Source organism: Polyodon spathula, chromosome 2 (assembly GCF_017654505.1).
Source record: "Polyodon spathula isolate WHYD16114869_AA chromosome 2, ASM1765450v1, whole genome shotgun sequence".
In the NCBI taxonomy this organism is placed as follows: Eukaryota; Metazoa; Chordata; class Actinopteri; order Acipenseriformes; family Polyodontidae; genus Polyodon; species Polyodon spathula.
In genome coordinates this window covers 23,905,442-23,922,669 of record NC_054535.1, presented here as the reverse complement: position 1 = coordinate 23,922,669, position 17,228 = coordinate 23,905,442, and the positions used below count along the sequence as shown (strand labels likewise).

At 39.8% G+C, this 17,228-nt stretch overlaps 1 protein-coding gene across 12 annotated transcripts in view; it reads right to left on the bottom strand.

Moving 5' to 3' along the window:
* The window catches only part of exoc6b (exocyst complex component 6B), a 210,895-nt gene that overhangs the window by 164,480 nt on the left and 29,187 nt on the right, over window positions 1-17,228 (bottom strand). For all 12 annotated transcript variants that reach the window (XR_005946780.1, XR_005946781.1, XR_005946782.1 and 9 more), the window contains exons 4-6: window positions 16,745-16,835; window positions 14,364-14,409; window positions 5,281-5,485 (exon numbers count right to left, since the gene is read on the bottom strand). Coding sequence is in view for 9 of the 12 variants with exons in the window: in XM_041218027.1 (XP_041073961.1) it covers window positions 5,281-5,485; window positions 14,364-14,409; window positions 16,745-16,835 (342 nt within the window). In the remaining 3 variants the exon portion in view is untranslated. The remainder of the gene's footprint in view (window positions 1-5,280; window positions 5,486-14,363; window positions 14,410-16,744; window positions 16,836-17,228) is intronic.

Genomic DNA, 17,228 nt, shown 5'->3' with positions numbered 1-17,228 from the left:
GCAAGTTGTCATTATCCCAACAAACTCAGAATCCCACCTCTCTCCTTTATAAACAGTATAGTGTTTCCCTACCACATCAAAAAATAAATCACATTCTGGACGAGCCCCCCCCCCCACCTTGCATCTTTGTTTTATTTCAGCGCACATTTGTTCTGCATATGCTTCCCTGAAATGGAAGGTATTGTGAAGCAATGAAGCAAGGCACAGATTGCAGTTGCCTACCGTGTGTGCGGCACACGTTCTATTCCCTGTCAAACCAGAACTGTATGTGCATGTGCATTTAGATGCCATTCTTAATACGAGGTGTAAAAATAATATTCCATCTGCTCTGTGGATATTAAAAAGTGTAAAAAAGAAACAACGTGATTGATTAATCACATTAGTGCCCTATTTAGTGCCTCACTAATATAGTATGTTACTAGCATGCACGTTTTCTGCACTATGAGAAGGCTTTCATTCAGAGCTTTTGAATAGTAACATTCTCAATGCATATATTACCATGTACAGTTTAATAATATGCACACGTTTCCAGTTGTATTTGAAGGCATTTAGTGAAGTTATGCTATTCATAGGCCTGTATTATTGTGCCCGTTTTTCCAAATGGTTGACAAAGTGTTTACCATAAGCGATTGCTAAATTTGGCTGGGAACATATAAAAAATGTGTAGCATCAGGAAATTTTCCTAATCCAAGTTCACTTTAATGACAATGTGGCTATACTTTCTTTTATAAAAAATGGGACAGAACAGATTGTTTTGCTAACTCTGGGCCAGTCCCATCTGTACGCGACAACAACAAAGTTAGCTACGATCGCCATTGACTTTCCCAAAAATTCCTGGTATCTGCGATGATAATCCTATTTGACTGATAGTATAACAAGTGTATCACATGTTTAAAATACTAGAAATTAATTAAGTACATTACACTTCGTATGAAGTGACATTCCCATGAAACTTCATGCTTGTTGGAATCTTGGGAGAATCAGATCAATGCATAACCATAAGAGACGCATCAATAAACGAAAATACAGAAAGGTCCTAGTCTAGTAGACAAATGTTTCGACAAGTGTCTTTCAAATAAGTTGTAAAAAAGACACTTGTCATAACATTTGTCTACCAGACGTAGGCATTTCTTCAGCTTTACTAAGATTTTTTTTTTTTAAACATCCTGTTTTGTTCATGTGTGCTTTTAAGTTTCACACAGCACAGCAAATAGCACTGCCTTGTACTTGATAGTTTTTTATTTAAAGTTAAATAGGTTAAAAAAACAAACTTGTACTGTAAGACACCACTGTAGATCATGAGTGTCTACTGTACATACAAACTTATAAATCATTTTCATTAAAAAAACAAAAAAAACAAAACACAGTTAATACTGTTATCCATTTCTTTAGAATTGTCGTCAGCTGTTTGTCAGGTGTTTTGATTAGTTAAATTGGCTTCCTAATGTATATCTTTGTAATTATTAATTTAACCTACCATCAAAAGACATGAGGCACATGAAATCCTTCCAAACTACTGAGCTACATGCGTAATACCAGCCTCAAGTTGGACCTGGGGTTGGCAGAGCTGAAAGGTCACTGTCACATGATTTCAATGGAATGAGAAAGGCTGTTCATTCCCAGCATTTAGGATTCTCCAGAGAATCTCAAAACAACCTCAAGGCCAGGTAAAGGCAGATAATATTTTTCTTTTGAAAAAATGATAAATAATTGCTCAATATAGTGCCAACAGAACCACAGAATGACTCCAAAAAATATGAAATAGTAAGAGGACATTTAATAAAGCAATTAAAATGACACATGCAGCTCCAATAATTACAGGAACTGTGGGAGGCTGATCAAATCACTTTCTTACAATTTTTTAGGCTTCTTTTTAAAAAGAATAAAAATTAAAAAGTGATTAACTGATCTGCTAATCTTTCATAATACTTAAAAAATGTTACAAAACTTTGAGTTACCAATACAAGAAAGAATTCTTCCAATTTTAGAAATCTAAAACAGGCCAGAGAATGCTATTACAGAGTAAAATCAATTCCTTTCCTGTGTTTTACACGCTACACATATGCATCCTTGAGTAAATACGCTCTGGGTCAACATGTTAACAACGGGTTAAGAATCTATGCAAAGATCTGCAGGCCACCACATTGGTTTAGTGTTTTAGTGCATTCAGCTGCAGATCTGAGCATTAATTATCAAGGAGGTATTTAAAATTGTCAAAGGGTTTAAAGTAACTGCTGAGAATTACTTTTCACAGGATACAGAGAACAGAAGCAGGTTCCATGGTTAGAAGCTGAAGGGCATATTCAGAACCGAGGGGAGAAGGAGCTTTTTCACGGGAAGGGTGGTGAACCATTGAAACATGCTGCCGGACAGAGTTGTTGAAGCAGACTATCGGATACTTTAAGAATAGACTGGATGGTGTCATGAACAACACTGTGTAACCCTCTCTGTGACCACAATAAGACCTTTTTAGCAAGCCCAGAGGTTTCATTATCCCTGCTACCTTGGTTAGGGGGGGGTTTATTTTTACTCTCCTGAGTGCTAACGGACCACCATTGCATCAAAGCGAGCGGGCATAGGTGGGCCAAATGGCCTTTTCTCATTCTGGAATTTCTTATGAAACTGGAAAAATTGGAAACTGTGAGGAAAAAAAAAAGGAAAAAACAATAAATAAAAAAAAGAAAAAAATCACGGGTCTGGCAAGCTTGCAGCGAATATATTTTCTTGGGATATCAGATAAAGGAATAAAAATTATGAGGAGACATTTCCTCCCTCCACAGCTATTATGAAGGTTGAAATCTGTTGGCCTGTCGGGGTTTTTTTTTTTTTTTTACAAGCCCCTTCACAGATGCCTTGTTGGGGCTCGTGCCAATTCTCCCTGGGGCCTTCTAGTTTAATCAGCATCAGAGAGAAGTTTAACACATGCTTTGAAATCCGTACCAGATTCAAAGATGTGCCTCAAGGGGCTAAGAAGGGGGGGGGGGGGGGGGGGGGGGGGGGGGGGGGGGGGTGAAGCAACTTTCAATGCATACCATCCCCACCGCTGCTCAACCAAGTAATTATCCTTCAACTTTGGCTGAACCACTGGAAATGTCAGGGCCCCGCGTGTTGCCAACAAAAGGGGAAGGTCTCAGGGTCAGGGAGAAGAACGAAGCAGGCTGCACGGTGGCTTAAAGTTACCAGGATGCTGGAAACTGTATCCGCCATGGCTCTGGACCACAGGAGAGCAGAAATGACTTCTACCTTTTGAATTTGAGGGCCCCTGTACTGTAGGTCTCTACATGCTGTCTTCACTGGAGGGGGGTGGGGATTCCAGTGACACTGAACGCTGATAAGTGAGTATCAGGCATGGACAGGCAGCCGCAAGGGACAGGCAGGAAAGATTACCAGACCTTTATTGCTCACATGTGCGAATGGACTCGCTGCACCTCAAGCTGTGTGGTGTACTTAGAAGTGTAATGAAATACAGTACAGTGAATACCAGTAGGGATGATCAAATCAATCAAATCGTTATTTAATATAGCACCCTTTGCAACAAGTTGCCACAGATCTCTTCACATGGGCAAAACAAGAAGATGTGGAGAGCAGTAAGTAAGTATTACAAGTAGTCCACCAAATTCAGTAAATACAATTAAATATGATAAGATATGATAAAAGATATATATATACATATATATATATATATATATATACACACACACACACACACACACACACACACACACACACTAAAAAGACAATAGTAGTAATCATGTAAATGACAGACTATAAAAATACGTCTTCAGCCTAGTTTTAAAAGCTGCCATAGTTGGTGACCCCTTACAGAGACTGGCAATCTGTTCCACAATTTAAGTGTCCTGTAGCCGAATGCTCTATCACCTGTGTTCTTTTTAAAAAAAAAAATTGTAACAGTGAGATTCCCAGCATTATGAGCATGGTGCGGCCGACCTGGAACAGACAAATCACTCAGGTAAGATGGAGCTAGCCCATTTAAGGCTTTATAGATTAAAAGCAGGACTTTAAAATGAATCCTGTATCCTACTGGGAGCCAGCATAGGGATGCCAACACCGGCGTAATATGGTCAAACTTTCTTGCTTTCGTTAGGATCCCGGCAGCAGATGCAATCTGGACAAAACACAGTTTGGAATACCAGAAAATAGTACAGTAGTCTATTCTAGAAGTTACAAAGGTCTCTCATCATCCTGTGCTGAGAGAAAGTGTCTTAATTTAGCAATATTTCTTGGATGGGAAAAAGACACTTTAGTTACGTTCCTAATGTGGGATTCAAATGAAAAATCAGGGTAAAAAATGACACCCAAATTTCAAATTTTTGTCTTTGACTCAATGGGGTAGCTGTCAACTGTACATGCACATTGACTGACCTTCTCTTGTTGATTTCTTGACCCCGAAATTTAATAGAAAATGTGACATCCATTTCTTAACATAAGTGAGACAGGTAGTTAAGGCTTTGCAGATGTGGAATCACCTGGTTTCAGAAATAGATACAATTGTGTGTCATTGGCATAGCAGTGAAAGTTTACCCTGTGTCTACAGACAGCATCACCCAGGAGGAGCATACAGAGGGAAAACAAGATTGGTCCAAGAACAGAGCCCTGCGGGACGCCACATATAACTAGATAAGGAGGAGTGCTTCTCAATTTGAACATATTGTAACCTGTTAGAAAGATAGGACTTAAACCAATGATTATTCTTTATTTCTGATATACAGTACAAGGTTATAGCATCTGTTTCAGAAATCTGCATTCCTTACAACTGAATTCATCTTATTTACTGCTACAATCCTAGAAGTGCCCTGATATAAGTTTACCATTGAAGATTTTCACTGTAATTTTCCCATGGTTATACTACGCATTTACCATAGGGTTTAGGAAGATGGTTTGGAGTAGAAAAAAAATAGTTAATAAAAAATAGTTAATAGTTTTCCAACAATTCTGTACTTACTAAAGCGGCCCTCCATAAATTATTAGGAGGGACAGAGGTATAAAAGTTAACTGAGCTGTAGATTTAAAATCCTAGTAAAAGTTAAGCACAGTACAGGAAACCAGGCCAGAGAGCACAGTTTTGAATAGAGTGCAGAGTAAGAGCTACTTTTACAAAGTAAGCGGAAAGGGTATGAAAACAGGTAGCAAAGCCATAGGGATCTTGAATACAAAAAGTTCTTGGGCAAATCAGCTACTAGGAACTGGAGTGCACACTGACATGCTCAATGACCTTCTCCGATTTGTAACTTTTCGTAACTTCTTTGCATTTAGACGTACCTGTTTCATGGCGGTCTCCCCAATCTTCTCTGAGTGTTTTCGGATACTCTCCAGGAAGTCCTTCAGATCGGACATGGACAGGTCTTTGATCTCAGAGCGCAGTTTGGGGATGTTCTCGCTCATGATCTTGCAGAATCGGTACTGGCTGGCCCGCGGCAAGTAGACGAGTTCCAGCTGCTCCAAGGTCTTCAGTGCCGGGTAGTGTCTGAAAATAATAAACGGTGCATTATTTATTTCAGATGTTTCACTCCAAGATTCAACTCCTAAGCTGTATCAAATTATTTCCAAAAGCTACCCAGGGAATCAGGGCGATTCCAGTGAGACTAACCAAGGTCCAGTATGCTCTGTGAAGACTGAATGAGACCCAGCTAAATATCACCCGTTTAAATTCAACCCCGCTTCTTATCAACCAAATTGAAATGTCCTGACAACGATACAATGGGAGTCAATGGAAACAAGCTCCTGATAATATCACTTTGGTTAACGTTACAATCTGCTTAATATCAAGGATACGAAACAGTCATAGAACTGATTTCCACTTAATGGCTGTAGCCTTATTAGCCCAACAAATCTGAAGCAAGAACTTATGTGGGCCACCATGACCTAGACTGCAATTATCTTAAAAACCTTTGTCAATAGGTTACATCCATTATATCTCTGGTCACCAGAGATTCAGGATGCATCCCTCACGAGAGGGAAAAAAAAAAAAAAAAGTGCTTGCAATACTTGGCAGCTTCACTAAACCAGCTTTTAAGAGAAGATTCCTGTATGGCTGTTGGATCTCTGAAGTTTACTAGCAAGGCAGTTCAAGCAGGTCTATGTTCAGCCGTGTTTATAGAATGCAGGCTTAAACCAATCCAATTATCCAGTTAGATTCATCCAAAAAATGAAGTGCAGAGATCTGGATTCACCACAAGCAAAACAACCCTCACTGTTCCCCTCCCCCACCCACCACTAATCTAAAAATACATTTTAAACATCTGCTCTAAAGCTGAATGCAAGCTCTTGATCCCAAATTATATCAGGTAATGTAAGAAGTTACAAGGTCCCAACTGCTAGACCCAAAGGCAGTGTTCAAAATCAGCAGGAGGGGAGATCTGCAAAGTATTTTATTGATTAAGGCTCTTGACAAGTGGAACTGGGGGCACCATGTGGGCGAAGTGTACAGATTTCAGTTCAAATCCGCCAGAGGGAGTAGAAAAACGGGAACAGTCTAATTAGCAAACCTGCAAACATTTCACATTTTACTTCATCTGACGCCACTAGAAGGTCGCTAGACAGATGAGCAATAAATAAATGTAAAGAAGCTTAATAAATAGGTATGCAAATATGTTTTGTGTTTGTATTTAACACTGGAGAGCTGTACTATTCTTTACAGCCCATAAGTGGTGCATCAAGTTAAGACGTGTACATGTAAAAAATTCTGTAAGGCCAGGTGAGCACCCCAGCTGTTTCCACTAAGAGTGTCCTTAGACAGAAGTGGGCCTCTGTAAATAGGCGGTCATGGTTCAACGTGGGCTGGAAGACCCAATGGATGAAGCAGGACTGCAGAGGGCACATGTGCAGGAGACCCAATGGAAGGGTCTAGGAAGCTGCTGACATCAGGCCCAGAAGTTTCTGGAACATTACTACCACGAGCACTCCTGTTGAGCTGGAAGAGCTCCAAAACATGCAGCTACTCTGCCATCTGACTGAATGGCCAGCATGGACCCGGAGTCCAGGCAAGCTCAGAGATAGCAGAGCTGGCGCTTCACATGAGTCACCACAAGGCCCAACCACTGAAGGTGGCCGGTGACAAGTTCCGCGTGGATCTCTGCCTGTCCTGGAGACAAATTAGACAGTTGTCCAGATAGTTCAGTAAGCTGATACATTTGAGTTTCAATGGGGCCAAAAGGGCTTCCATGCACTTCGAGAAGGCACATGGAGCTAGGGAGAGGCCAAATGGCAAGACACGGAACTCCTATGTGGTTTCCTGGAAGGCAAATCACAGGTACTTCCTGTGCGCTGGTTTTATGGAGATGTGGAAATAGGTGTCCTTGCAGTCCACCTGGCCAGATTGACTGTAATAGCCGTTGCATTCTCAACAATCTTGAACCGCCTTTGGCTCAGATACAGGTCGACCTGTCTGAGGTCGTGTATCAATCTGAGGCTACCATCCTGCTTTGGCATTATTTTAAACTGAATTCTAAACTCTCATTTTTCTTTAATTTCTATACACATGAACTGTATTTTGATTTTCTTGTTTTGTCCTGTACAGTGCATTGATATACTTTTGTATGAAAGGCGCAATATAAATAAAGTATTAATTGATTGATCATGCGAATAGCCCCTATTTGATGTTGTACTCACGCCCAGAAAGGGAGGGGGACCGTGTTTGAATTGTACCGAATAGCCGGTCTGAACGGTAGTAAGCATCCCGATGTCTGTGGTACACTGACACCAATAGTCCAGAAGGCTCCCTGAGAAGTGGGTGCAGCTGGTTGTGTCGTTTTTTTGGGGCTGTTGGTTTACGTGTTGGATGTGCTCGGTTGGGAAGCAGGCGAATCAGCTTCTTCGTGGATTCCTACACGCTGTGAGAGCTACAGCATCTCGTCCACCGCAGGACCAGACGTCAGGCACACATGTCTGGGAAAGACAAAGCTGTCTGTGGGCAGCTACCAGAGCAGCCATGTTTCTGCCTACAACCTGTCCATTGAGACTGGACACACAGAGCAGGTTTTTGTTCACCAGGAACAACTCATCCAGCTGTTGTGGTCAGGGTCTGTGGTTCGCGGAGAGGGACCACAGCAAATGCGACTGGTAGGCTACCAGGATGTTGTTATAGTTCCCCAGCTGTGCAGCAAAAGCCCTAACTGAATAAGCCCTTTTGAAGATCACCTCAGAAATCTGGCACTGGACATGGCCCAGCTTTTCCGCATCATGCACCCTATATAGGGCGTCCCATCATATAGGAAACTGCACAAGCTGTTGCCAGATGGTACCAGGAAGACCTGATTTCATAGAGAAAATCAAAGTGAACTGGGGGGATATGGGAGAGGTGGTAGGCTCCTCTTCAAAAATGGATTGTCTTGTTTCCCATGCTGTAGGCCAAGGCACTTATAAGGTTGCAGTGGCCCCCTTGACTAGCCGTATGAGCTATGTGAAATACGTACAGATATAAGCAACGGTTTAAAAAAAAAAACATAGAAGTGTTGATCTCAAATGGTTGGGGCACCGCACAATTGGCCAAGCGTTGCCTGGGCAGGGTAGAGGCTAGGTCAGCTGCAGAGTCATTGGCTCGCCACACACAAGCGACCCCTGTGGCTGGCTGGGCGCCTGCAGGCCAGTCTGTACACAATTCAGAACTGCGTGGTCCTACAACACTAAGTCCTGGATATATACAGTGGGCTTCATTTCGGAGGATGAGAGTGCTCCAGAGTTAGTTCGGGGAGTTGCAGCAGTGAGCCAGGTTGAACAATAACAGAACATTCCAAATTGGGAGAAAATTGGAAAATTAAAAGCAAACATGTGCATCCGACAGTATGACTCAGCTTGCACACAGCCATTACAAGATGAGACGATCAAGGAACAGTTCTGAAGAATTATCCAAGTTTAACAGCAATGCAGACACAAATTCTGGCTTCACCTATATTCCCCCCCAGCCCTTACTCTGGCTGATTATAAATAAAGTCCCCCCCCACCTCCACCACCTTCCAACGAGGACATCCCTAAAAGCAAAATACTGCACCTTAGCTGAACACTTAAATATCAGCACATGATAAAACCCATGTGCTCATCTCTGCAGATGATCATCAGATTCAGTCACTTCATGAGCTTTTTATTTTTCCTGAAACCTATAAAACTGAAGCTTAGAGGAATATATGTCCTCGTTAAGCTTTCACTTCCCATCCCATAACAAGATCTGGGATGGATTTGTGGCTTTAGCAATGTTGTAATGTTTAATGTAATGAACAAAGGCCGGGGCTGCCGAGTAGATAGCAGCTGGGTGGTTGCAATGGGCGTGGTGAGCCTGAGTTCCAGGTACAGTACAGGAGTGTAAAGAAACTAATTTGACATCTGTGTGCACAACACCAACTGCTGTTAGGAAGTTTCCACTTATCGGTTAAAATATTCAAAAGTTACACATATATAGCTTAAACACAACAAATGTAGTACCTAATTAAACAGAAATCAGATAATGATGGGTTACCTAATTTTCTGGGAGAAACCTCAGGTTCTGCGATTGTCTGTCTTGAGGAGAGGATTCACACTCAGTGCCTATCTTAAATATCTTGCCTATCTGTGTGTGTGAAGGTGGACTTTGTGAACTCTGCTTATACTCTATTTTCCTAACAATATTCTAAACACAATCAGTTTCATGGCATGAGTTACAATGTTGTTCCAGACACACAAGATACATACATCTCTTCGACAGAAGATCAAATGTACTCCACTTTAACAATTCCTTGTTCTTCCTGCGTTCAGGGTTGGTTGAGCTGAAAAAACATCCTCCCACCTTGCAGCGGAGTTTGAGCATAGTGTTCTCAAGTGTGTTCACAATATTTGTTTAACCTTCACCATTAGCTTTTTGCCCAGGGTTACCATACCGTGGCAATGATCAAAGCAACTCCCGATCACCAGCAGTAAATTGACACCATTCTGGTTGGTGATACCCGAGGTGATGGTGTTATCTAGTCAGCGTACAAGACCATAACGCTCTACAGGTCATATTTCTCTAGCGGATTTGCCCTATTATACTGCAGGCAGTGAATTATTAATTTAATATTGATGTTCCAACTGAGATTCAAAATTATGTTTACCTTTCTGCATACACTAAGAAATCAAACATTCTAAGACTTTATGTATGTTTGTTTATCCTGTAAGGAAGCTGTGGGTTAGAGTTCATATGCAAATGAGACATTTTCGAGTTCTATCTAGCCCCACTGCGACAGTTAAGAGAAAAGCAGAGCAGCCAGTTCATGGTCAAATAATTCGGCTGTTGTGCTTCCTGGATGGAATGGAAGAGAGAATCCTCTTGCAATACTATCATTACATCTTCAATTCTGTTGTAAAACTAAAATAAAACACATCAAGACCTACACTTAATAAGCCAGAAAAACATGGCTAAATACGCACAGTACAAATGTAGAGGGTCACAACATACCGTTCTTGGGGGAGCAAGTCCCGGTTATCACAGGAAAGACTGGGACTGGCGGCTCAAAGCCCATGAAACAAGCTGTATAGTTATACTAACATTATTTGCCCAGGTCAATCCCCACAAGGTTGGCAAAATACTTTTTTATTGCAAACTTCAGATACATTCTCACCATATGGAGCTGTACAAGTAGTGTTCTGCATTTCCAGTTTATTCCAGTTTTACCAAAAAAATTACAGGATTTTTTATTTTTTTTTTATTTTTTAACTGAACTTCGGTTTACTGGTGACTTTGTGCGACAGTACTGTCCATCAGCTAAAACAATGCCTAACGCCAACAATCTTAATCGGAAATATTGACAGAAAAATATGATGCTTTAGGTAATTGATGGAAATGTCCAGTGTGATTTTTGACGCGTCTCCCGATGGCAGGACCATCCAGTTCTGTCAAATTTTTTTTTTTGTGCTTTCAAGGCGAATAAACCTGGCTTGTTTTGTGCTGATGTCATGTTCATACCTTCTACAGATACTATTTCTCTCAGCACAGCGACTGCCCAAACGTTCGCAAAGTATCAGCTAACTTGGCCTCGTCTTGCACAGATTCTGCTTCATCATACTGTACATACCAGGGACATTAAACATAAGAAAGTTTACAAACAAGAGGAGGCCATTCGGCCCATCTTGCTCGTTTAGTTGTTACTAGCTTATTGTTCCCAGAATCTCATCAAGCAGCTTCCTGAAGGATCCCAGGGTGTCAGCTTCAACAACATTACTGGAGAGTTGGTTCCAAACTCCCACAATTCTCTGTGTAAAAAAGTGCCTTCTATTTTCTGTTCTGAATGCTCATTTATCTAATTTCCATTTGTGACCCCTGGTCCTTTTTCTTTTTTCAGGTAAAAAAAAAAAAGTCCCTTGGGTCGACATTGTCAATACCTTTTAGAATTTTGAATGCTTGAATCAGATCGCTGCGTAGTCTTCTTTGTTCAAGACTAAATAGATTCAATTATTTTAGCCTGTCGGCGGAATAGGACATGCCCTTTAAACCTGGAATAATTCTCATTGCTCTTCTTTGCACTCTTTCTAGAACAGCAATATCCTTTTTGCAGCAAGGTGACCAGAACTGAACACAATAATCTAGATGAGGTCTTACTAATGCATTGTAAAGTTTTAACATTACTTCCCTTGATTTTAATGCAACACTTTTCACTATATATCTGAGCATTTTGTTGGTCTTTTTTATAGCTTCCCCACATAGTCTAGATGAAGACATTTCTGAGTCAACATAAACTAGGTCATTTTCATAGATTCTTTCTTCAATTTCAGTATCTCCCATATGGTATTTATAATGCACATTTGTATTTCCTGTGTGCAGTACCTTACACTCTTCTGTATTAAATGTAATTTGTCATGTGTCTGCCCAGTTCTGAATGCTGTCTAGATCATTTTGAATGCCCTTTGCTGCTGCAATGGTGTTTGCCACTCCACCTATTTTTGAGTTGTCTGAAGATTTAACAAGTTTGCTTACTATACCAGAACTTAAGTCATTAATGTAGATTAACATAATCAGAAGTGCTATGCAATCTATTCCTAAGTTGTAAAGTGTGTATACTGAGAATGCTTACCGATGTTTCAATTAAAAACGTTTTTTACGTATTTTATCCCTATTTTAATATTTATGAAATCAATTCTGAAAAAGTTTTAAGATAAAAAACGAAAAATGTATGAGAATTTCTCCATCGCATGTAGTTTATGTATCAACCACAGAATTCAGTCCAGCTCAATTGGAATCACCCTATAGCGCTATCCTCACTGGTGCTTGATGTGAACCAGTGACTTTGAAAGCCACTAAAAGTATTCAAATACTGCTCAAGGATAAGGGAGGCACAGGGGAATAGATCTTGAGTTAATGAAGGAAAATTCTATGCCTTTAACCTAGAAGTAATCTGCAATGTACAGGTTTATAATGTTCTACTACAGGCACCGTCTACCACCTAGTGGTCATATAAATAACTGCAATGAATAAAAGTTCAGGGAACCTTCAAGCAAGACCTGTACCATCTTCAGACTAAATGAGCAGCAATGCTTTAGTTATTCTTCAGTTACGTATCCACTTCAGACTAAATGAGCAGCAATGCTTTCGTTATTCTTCAGTTATGTATCCACTTGCATGTACGCTTAAGTCTTTCCTGTGGCACTTTGTCAACAGCCTTTTGGAAGTATGTGTGTATTATGTCATCTTTTTGTATGTATCCTTGCAAATCAGACATTCCCAGTTACAAATTAAACAGGCATACTAAGAGTACTGGGGTCTTTCAATCCCTTGGTCTGGATGACATATACCCAAAATAACTTACACAAGGCAGGAGGCAGTAGTTGCTCCAGCTGACTGGCACATGGCACATGGCACATGTGGTAATTACAGACCCATCTATCAGCTGGTCTCACAAACCTTTACCTAAATTAACACTAGCTAGTCCAAGCTTAGTGCTAATCCGGGTCTGTGAAACCAGCCATATAACTCATAAAATCACTGAATCAATCATATTGCAGTAAACTAGAGGATTATTATTTATAGGAGACATCCAACATGGATTCAGAAAGCTTCATGGAGGAAAATTAACAGCTTAGCTATAAAAGGAGTTATATAAAAATAATTTGATTGATTGATACTAAAATCAATTTCAACTTTGGCCCCACAATTAGTAGATAAAGGAACTGACTATATATATTTCCCCATTTCCACTGCCTGGCGCTCCCGGCTACAGCTGCTCACAAAACAAGGTGTTTCCACTGCTTGCCCAAGCAGCTGAGCACGGCTCTCTGGTCAGGCTTTGTATCTCATACTCGATGCAGTTAAACTGGCTACAAAGGAAGTACGTCATCACGAAGCCAGGAGGTGTTTCAGCTCTTTGTTTACAGCCATGATGAAACATTTTACATTACATTTCACTTTCCATCCGTCTTATTTTGGAGGGTTTGTTCAATTAGGGCTTAAGTAGTGCCAGAATGAAACAGCAATTAACTTTCTTTCCGTTTCAGCTGGCATGGCTCGGAGTCTTTGTTCTAAATGCAGAGTACCGCTGGTTTCTTTAAAACAAAACAAAATGACCCCATGATCCCACCGTGACCTTTGGTGGCAAACAATAATTTCCGAGGTTGGCCAGGGTGGGGGAAAAAAATGAAACAATCTTTTGATTTCTGAGGCAAGCCGTGGGTAGCCAAAGCCTGTAGTGCCAGGCAGTGGAAACGAGACATGTGTCTAATTTAATTTCTGTACGCAAAAGAATACGAACAGTTAATAATATTGTGCAGCAAATTCACCAAGAGATCAGTAGAAAAAAGCAACAGTAAAAGTCCTCAGGCATTGCTGAAAATGGAATGCAGAATAAGTGGTTTAACCCTGGGTGCTTAAACCCAACACACTCTAGTGTTAGATAAACAGGGGAAGCTTGACTTTTTCTGTAGCACAATCTGGAAATGAAATTTACCGTTCAAAAGGTTAATGCACGATTTGAACCAGTACAAGCATAAAACAATTAGTCTCTTTTAATTACCATCAATCTGAATGTTAATCTCCCATGAGGGGACTGCAGGCCAGAAACACCCCCTACCCTCTGTTAATCCACACAGTGACATCTCTTTACTGGGGTCGATGAGTGGTGAAATGCAAGTTCATTCTTTAAACCAGTGCAAAACGGTGGGGTTGAAATTTCAATGCGTTTCAGTCACTGAAAAACTTTTTTCATCTATTCTAAAATGTCTTCTATGGAGCTCCCTCCTTCCAAGAAACTTTCATTCTTAAAAGTCATTATATAAATAAATTTGTCATCTACTTCCATTCACTATGCAGGTCTCAAATTGTGCTCTTTTGAAACTATAAGTTGTTCCCCTGGCTGAAAGTACTGTGAAGCAAATCATGTCAAAGACAGTAAAGAAATTGAGAAAATTACCTTCTGGCTTTCATCTGCTCTTGCAGCTTATTGTACATCTCTAGGACTGAAAGAGAGAAAGAGGAAAAGTGATCGAGAATATGTTTTGTTACATTTCTACAGAAAACAGAATTATATCTGTACTGCCCATTTTTCCTTACTTGGACCCCTTACTTGCTAAATACCCTGGTATCTCTTAATAGATAATCCTTTCCTTTTTCCAGGAAAGCAGTACACCTGGGATGGGAAGCTTGTTGCCAGATAACTGCACTCAGACTACTTACTCACAAAATATCTTGGTATCCATGAATGGAAAATCATCTTTTTAAAAATAAGAAAGATGTTTTAATGAACAGTCTCTCCCACAACTGCTGTGATACATCAAATATGATCCTCTTACTACCCACGCGGAATGACTGGGTTTGACATTTTATCCCTCAAAAACATGTTCTAGCCAAGGACTGCCAAGGACAACACTGCTTTGAATATCGCACTAGTCTTGGCGGTCACCACTCAGGAAAATCATTTTGGGGGTGAAAGAGAACAAATCCCAGTCACTCAGCATTGTTAGTAAATTAATCATATTTCATTCATTATTCAGGGATACTAAAATACTTGGTGAAAAAGGAGAAGATTTGAGGGTACCATTCTACTTGTAAGATGTCTTGCTCATTCAAATATTTAACTTTTTTAATTTTTATATTTTTTTTAAAGATGAGACAATTATCTATTCAGAGATATCAAGATATTTAGTAACGGGTCTGAGTGAGGAAAACTGGGTAATACAATCCCCACCCCTAGTCTTGCTGTAAATAAAATTCCATGTTTGTTTCATTAGTGTGATGGAACTTGCATTAAATGTTAATGTTCTCACAATGTTTCTATACTGAAGACTAAATACTGAGTATTTATTTTTTTGCCACTTAGTATCAGGGACATTATCACTATACCGCTCATTATAGTACAAGATCACCTTGACCTACTACACAGCCACTGTACGTGTACATATAAAACAAACAAGAGACCCCTCAGTTTAGCTGTCTGTATTAAAACTTGATTTCATGTCTGTCACTCCTTTTATATGTAGTACAAACATTTACCTAATGCTTTTAAATATAGGCACAACGTACTGTTTTTCCAGCTAACCAGGAAATAAGACTCCCATTGCATAGCAATTTGATCGATTACTGGTTTTATTATGGGCTTAACAAGACACACTGGAGCCAATTAAGCTCATAGTAAAAGCTGGAAAGGGTGAAACTGCTCTGAAGTAGGAGTCTCATTTCCATCCCTGAAATCAAAAGGCATTTCCTTTTTAACACAAAACACCTAATTAACTAGGTTAGTAAAACAAAAAAGTCAGATTTGATACACTGGGTAGTAAAGCAGGGCTGTATCTACAAGAGCTGGAATGATAACAGGTGTCTTAAGCCCTTTTCACACTTGTATTGGAATGAAACTGATAACATGTGTTTCGGTTTAGAATATAATGATACGAGAACACTTTGTCACAACTCACTTTTCAACGTCAGTACAGGACCGATACTTTTGCAATATACCTGTCCACTTTAAAGCTGGTTTATATCGATACACTTACAAAGATATTATGTATTACACATTCCACTGATTCTCTATGGGGACCTGCGTCACGCTGCACGCAAAGGGCTGTGGGATATAGTTAGCTCAAGCTAAGATTTTTTATTGACAGTCAATGAAGCGCAGTCAGGCTGAGGTGCTTTTTGTATTGCCCAGGGTGTCGACAAAAAACATAACCCGTGTTAATGATGACATACCATAATCTATACGAAAAATACACTTTTCTGAACGCAGTACCAGAGATGGCATATGGGCAAAAAGCAGATGAGCGTTTCACAGCACTAGAAAAGACGGGTGCAATCTTAAAACTTGGATTTATTGGTATTAGCTGTCAGTTTTTAAAAGTTTTTCCTACTATACATCTGTAAATATATTATAAAAATTAATTTATTAAACAAGCATGATTGAAGTGAAGGCGGAGCTGAGAATCTTGGTACTAGAATAGAACTTTGGTGTAAGTGTGAACATGCCTTGGACTCATCCATTCTGCTGTCATATCAAACCACCTGTCCACCAAACATGCTCTTGTCTGTGTTTTGTATCGATACAGTTATACTGGTACGACGCTGGTAACAACACCAGTGTGAACAGACATTGCGATACTGCTCCGCAACGATACTGGTATAAAAATTCAAGTGTGAAAAGGGCACTACTTTCATCCCTAAAAATACGACAAAGTATTTCATCGTAAAAAAAAAAAAAAAAAAAAAAAAAGGCTTGGAAAAAAAAGGCTCTTATTGGCCCAGAGTCCTGTAAAAGCAGCAGTTCTAGCCAGTACAAGTTCTAGTATTTGAACTCAGGAGTACCTGGGAGACAGAGGTTGAGCTTGTCGACTGTAGCTGCAATGTTTCTCTGCTGTAACCGGCACTGCTTAAGCTCTTCCATCGAATTCACCAGCTTCGGGAGTGGGGTAAACAAGAAAGTTAATCCAATGTAAAATAGAAATAAAATCAGGCAACACCACATGTATATAATTCTGCTTTATTTTTACTGTTCAATTTTATATATGTACAATCTTTGAAGATTTTGAATCAGAAGGAATACTGAATAATAATAAAACAGCACTGTACAGTTACTTCTATATAACCACAGCCAAAATCTATATATACATATATCACATGCGCATTTATAATACCATTTCAACATCTAACTCTAAAATATACAGGACTACCACTAATTGGTAAAAGATATTTAGAAGACAGGCACCCTAATTTCAAACATTAATTATTGAGACTGATTTAGAAAAAAAATAAACATATCAAACAAAGAACATGTGCTGTTCAGTTAATC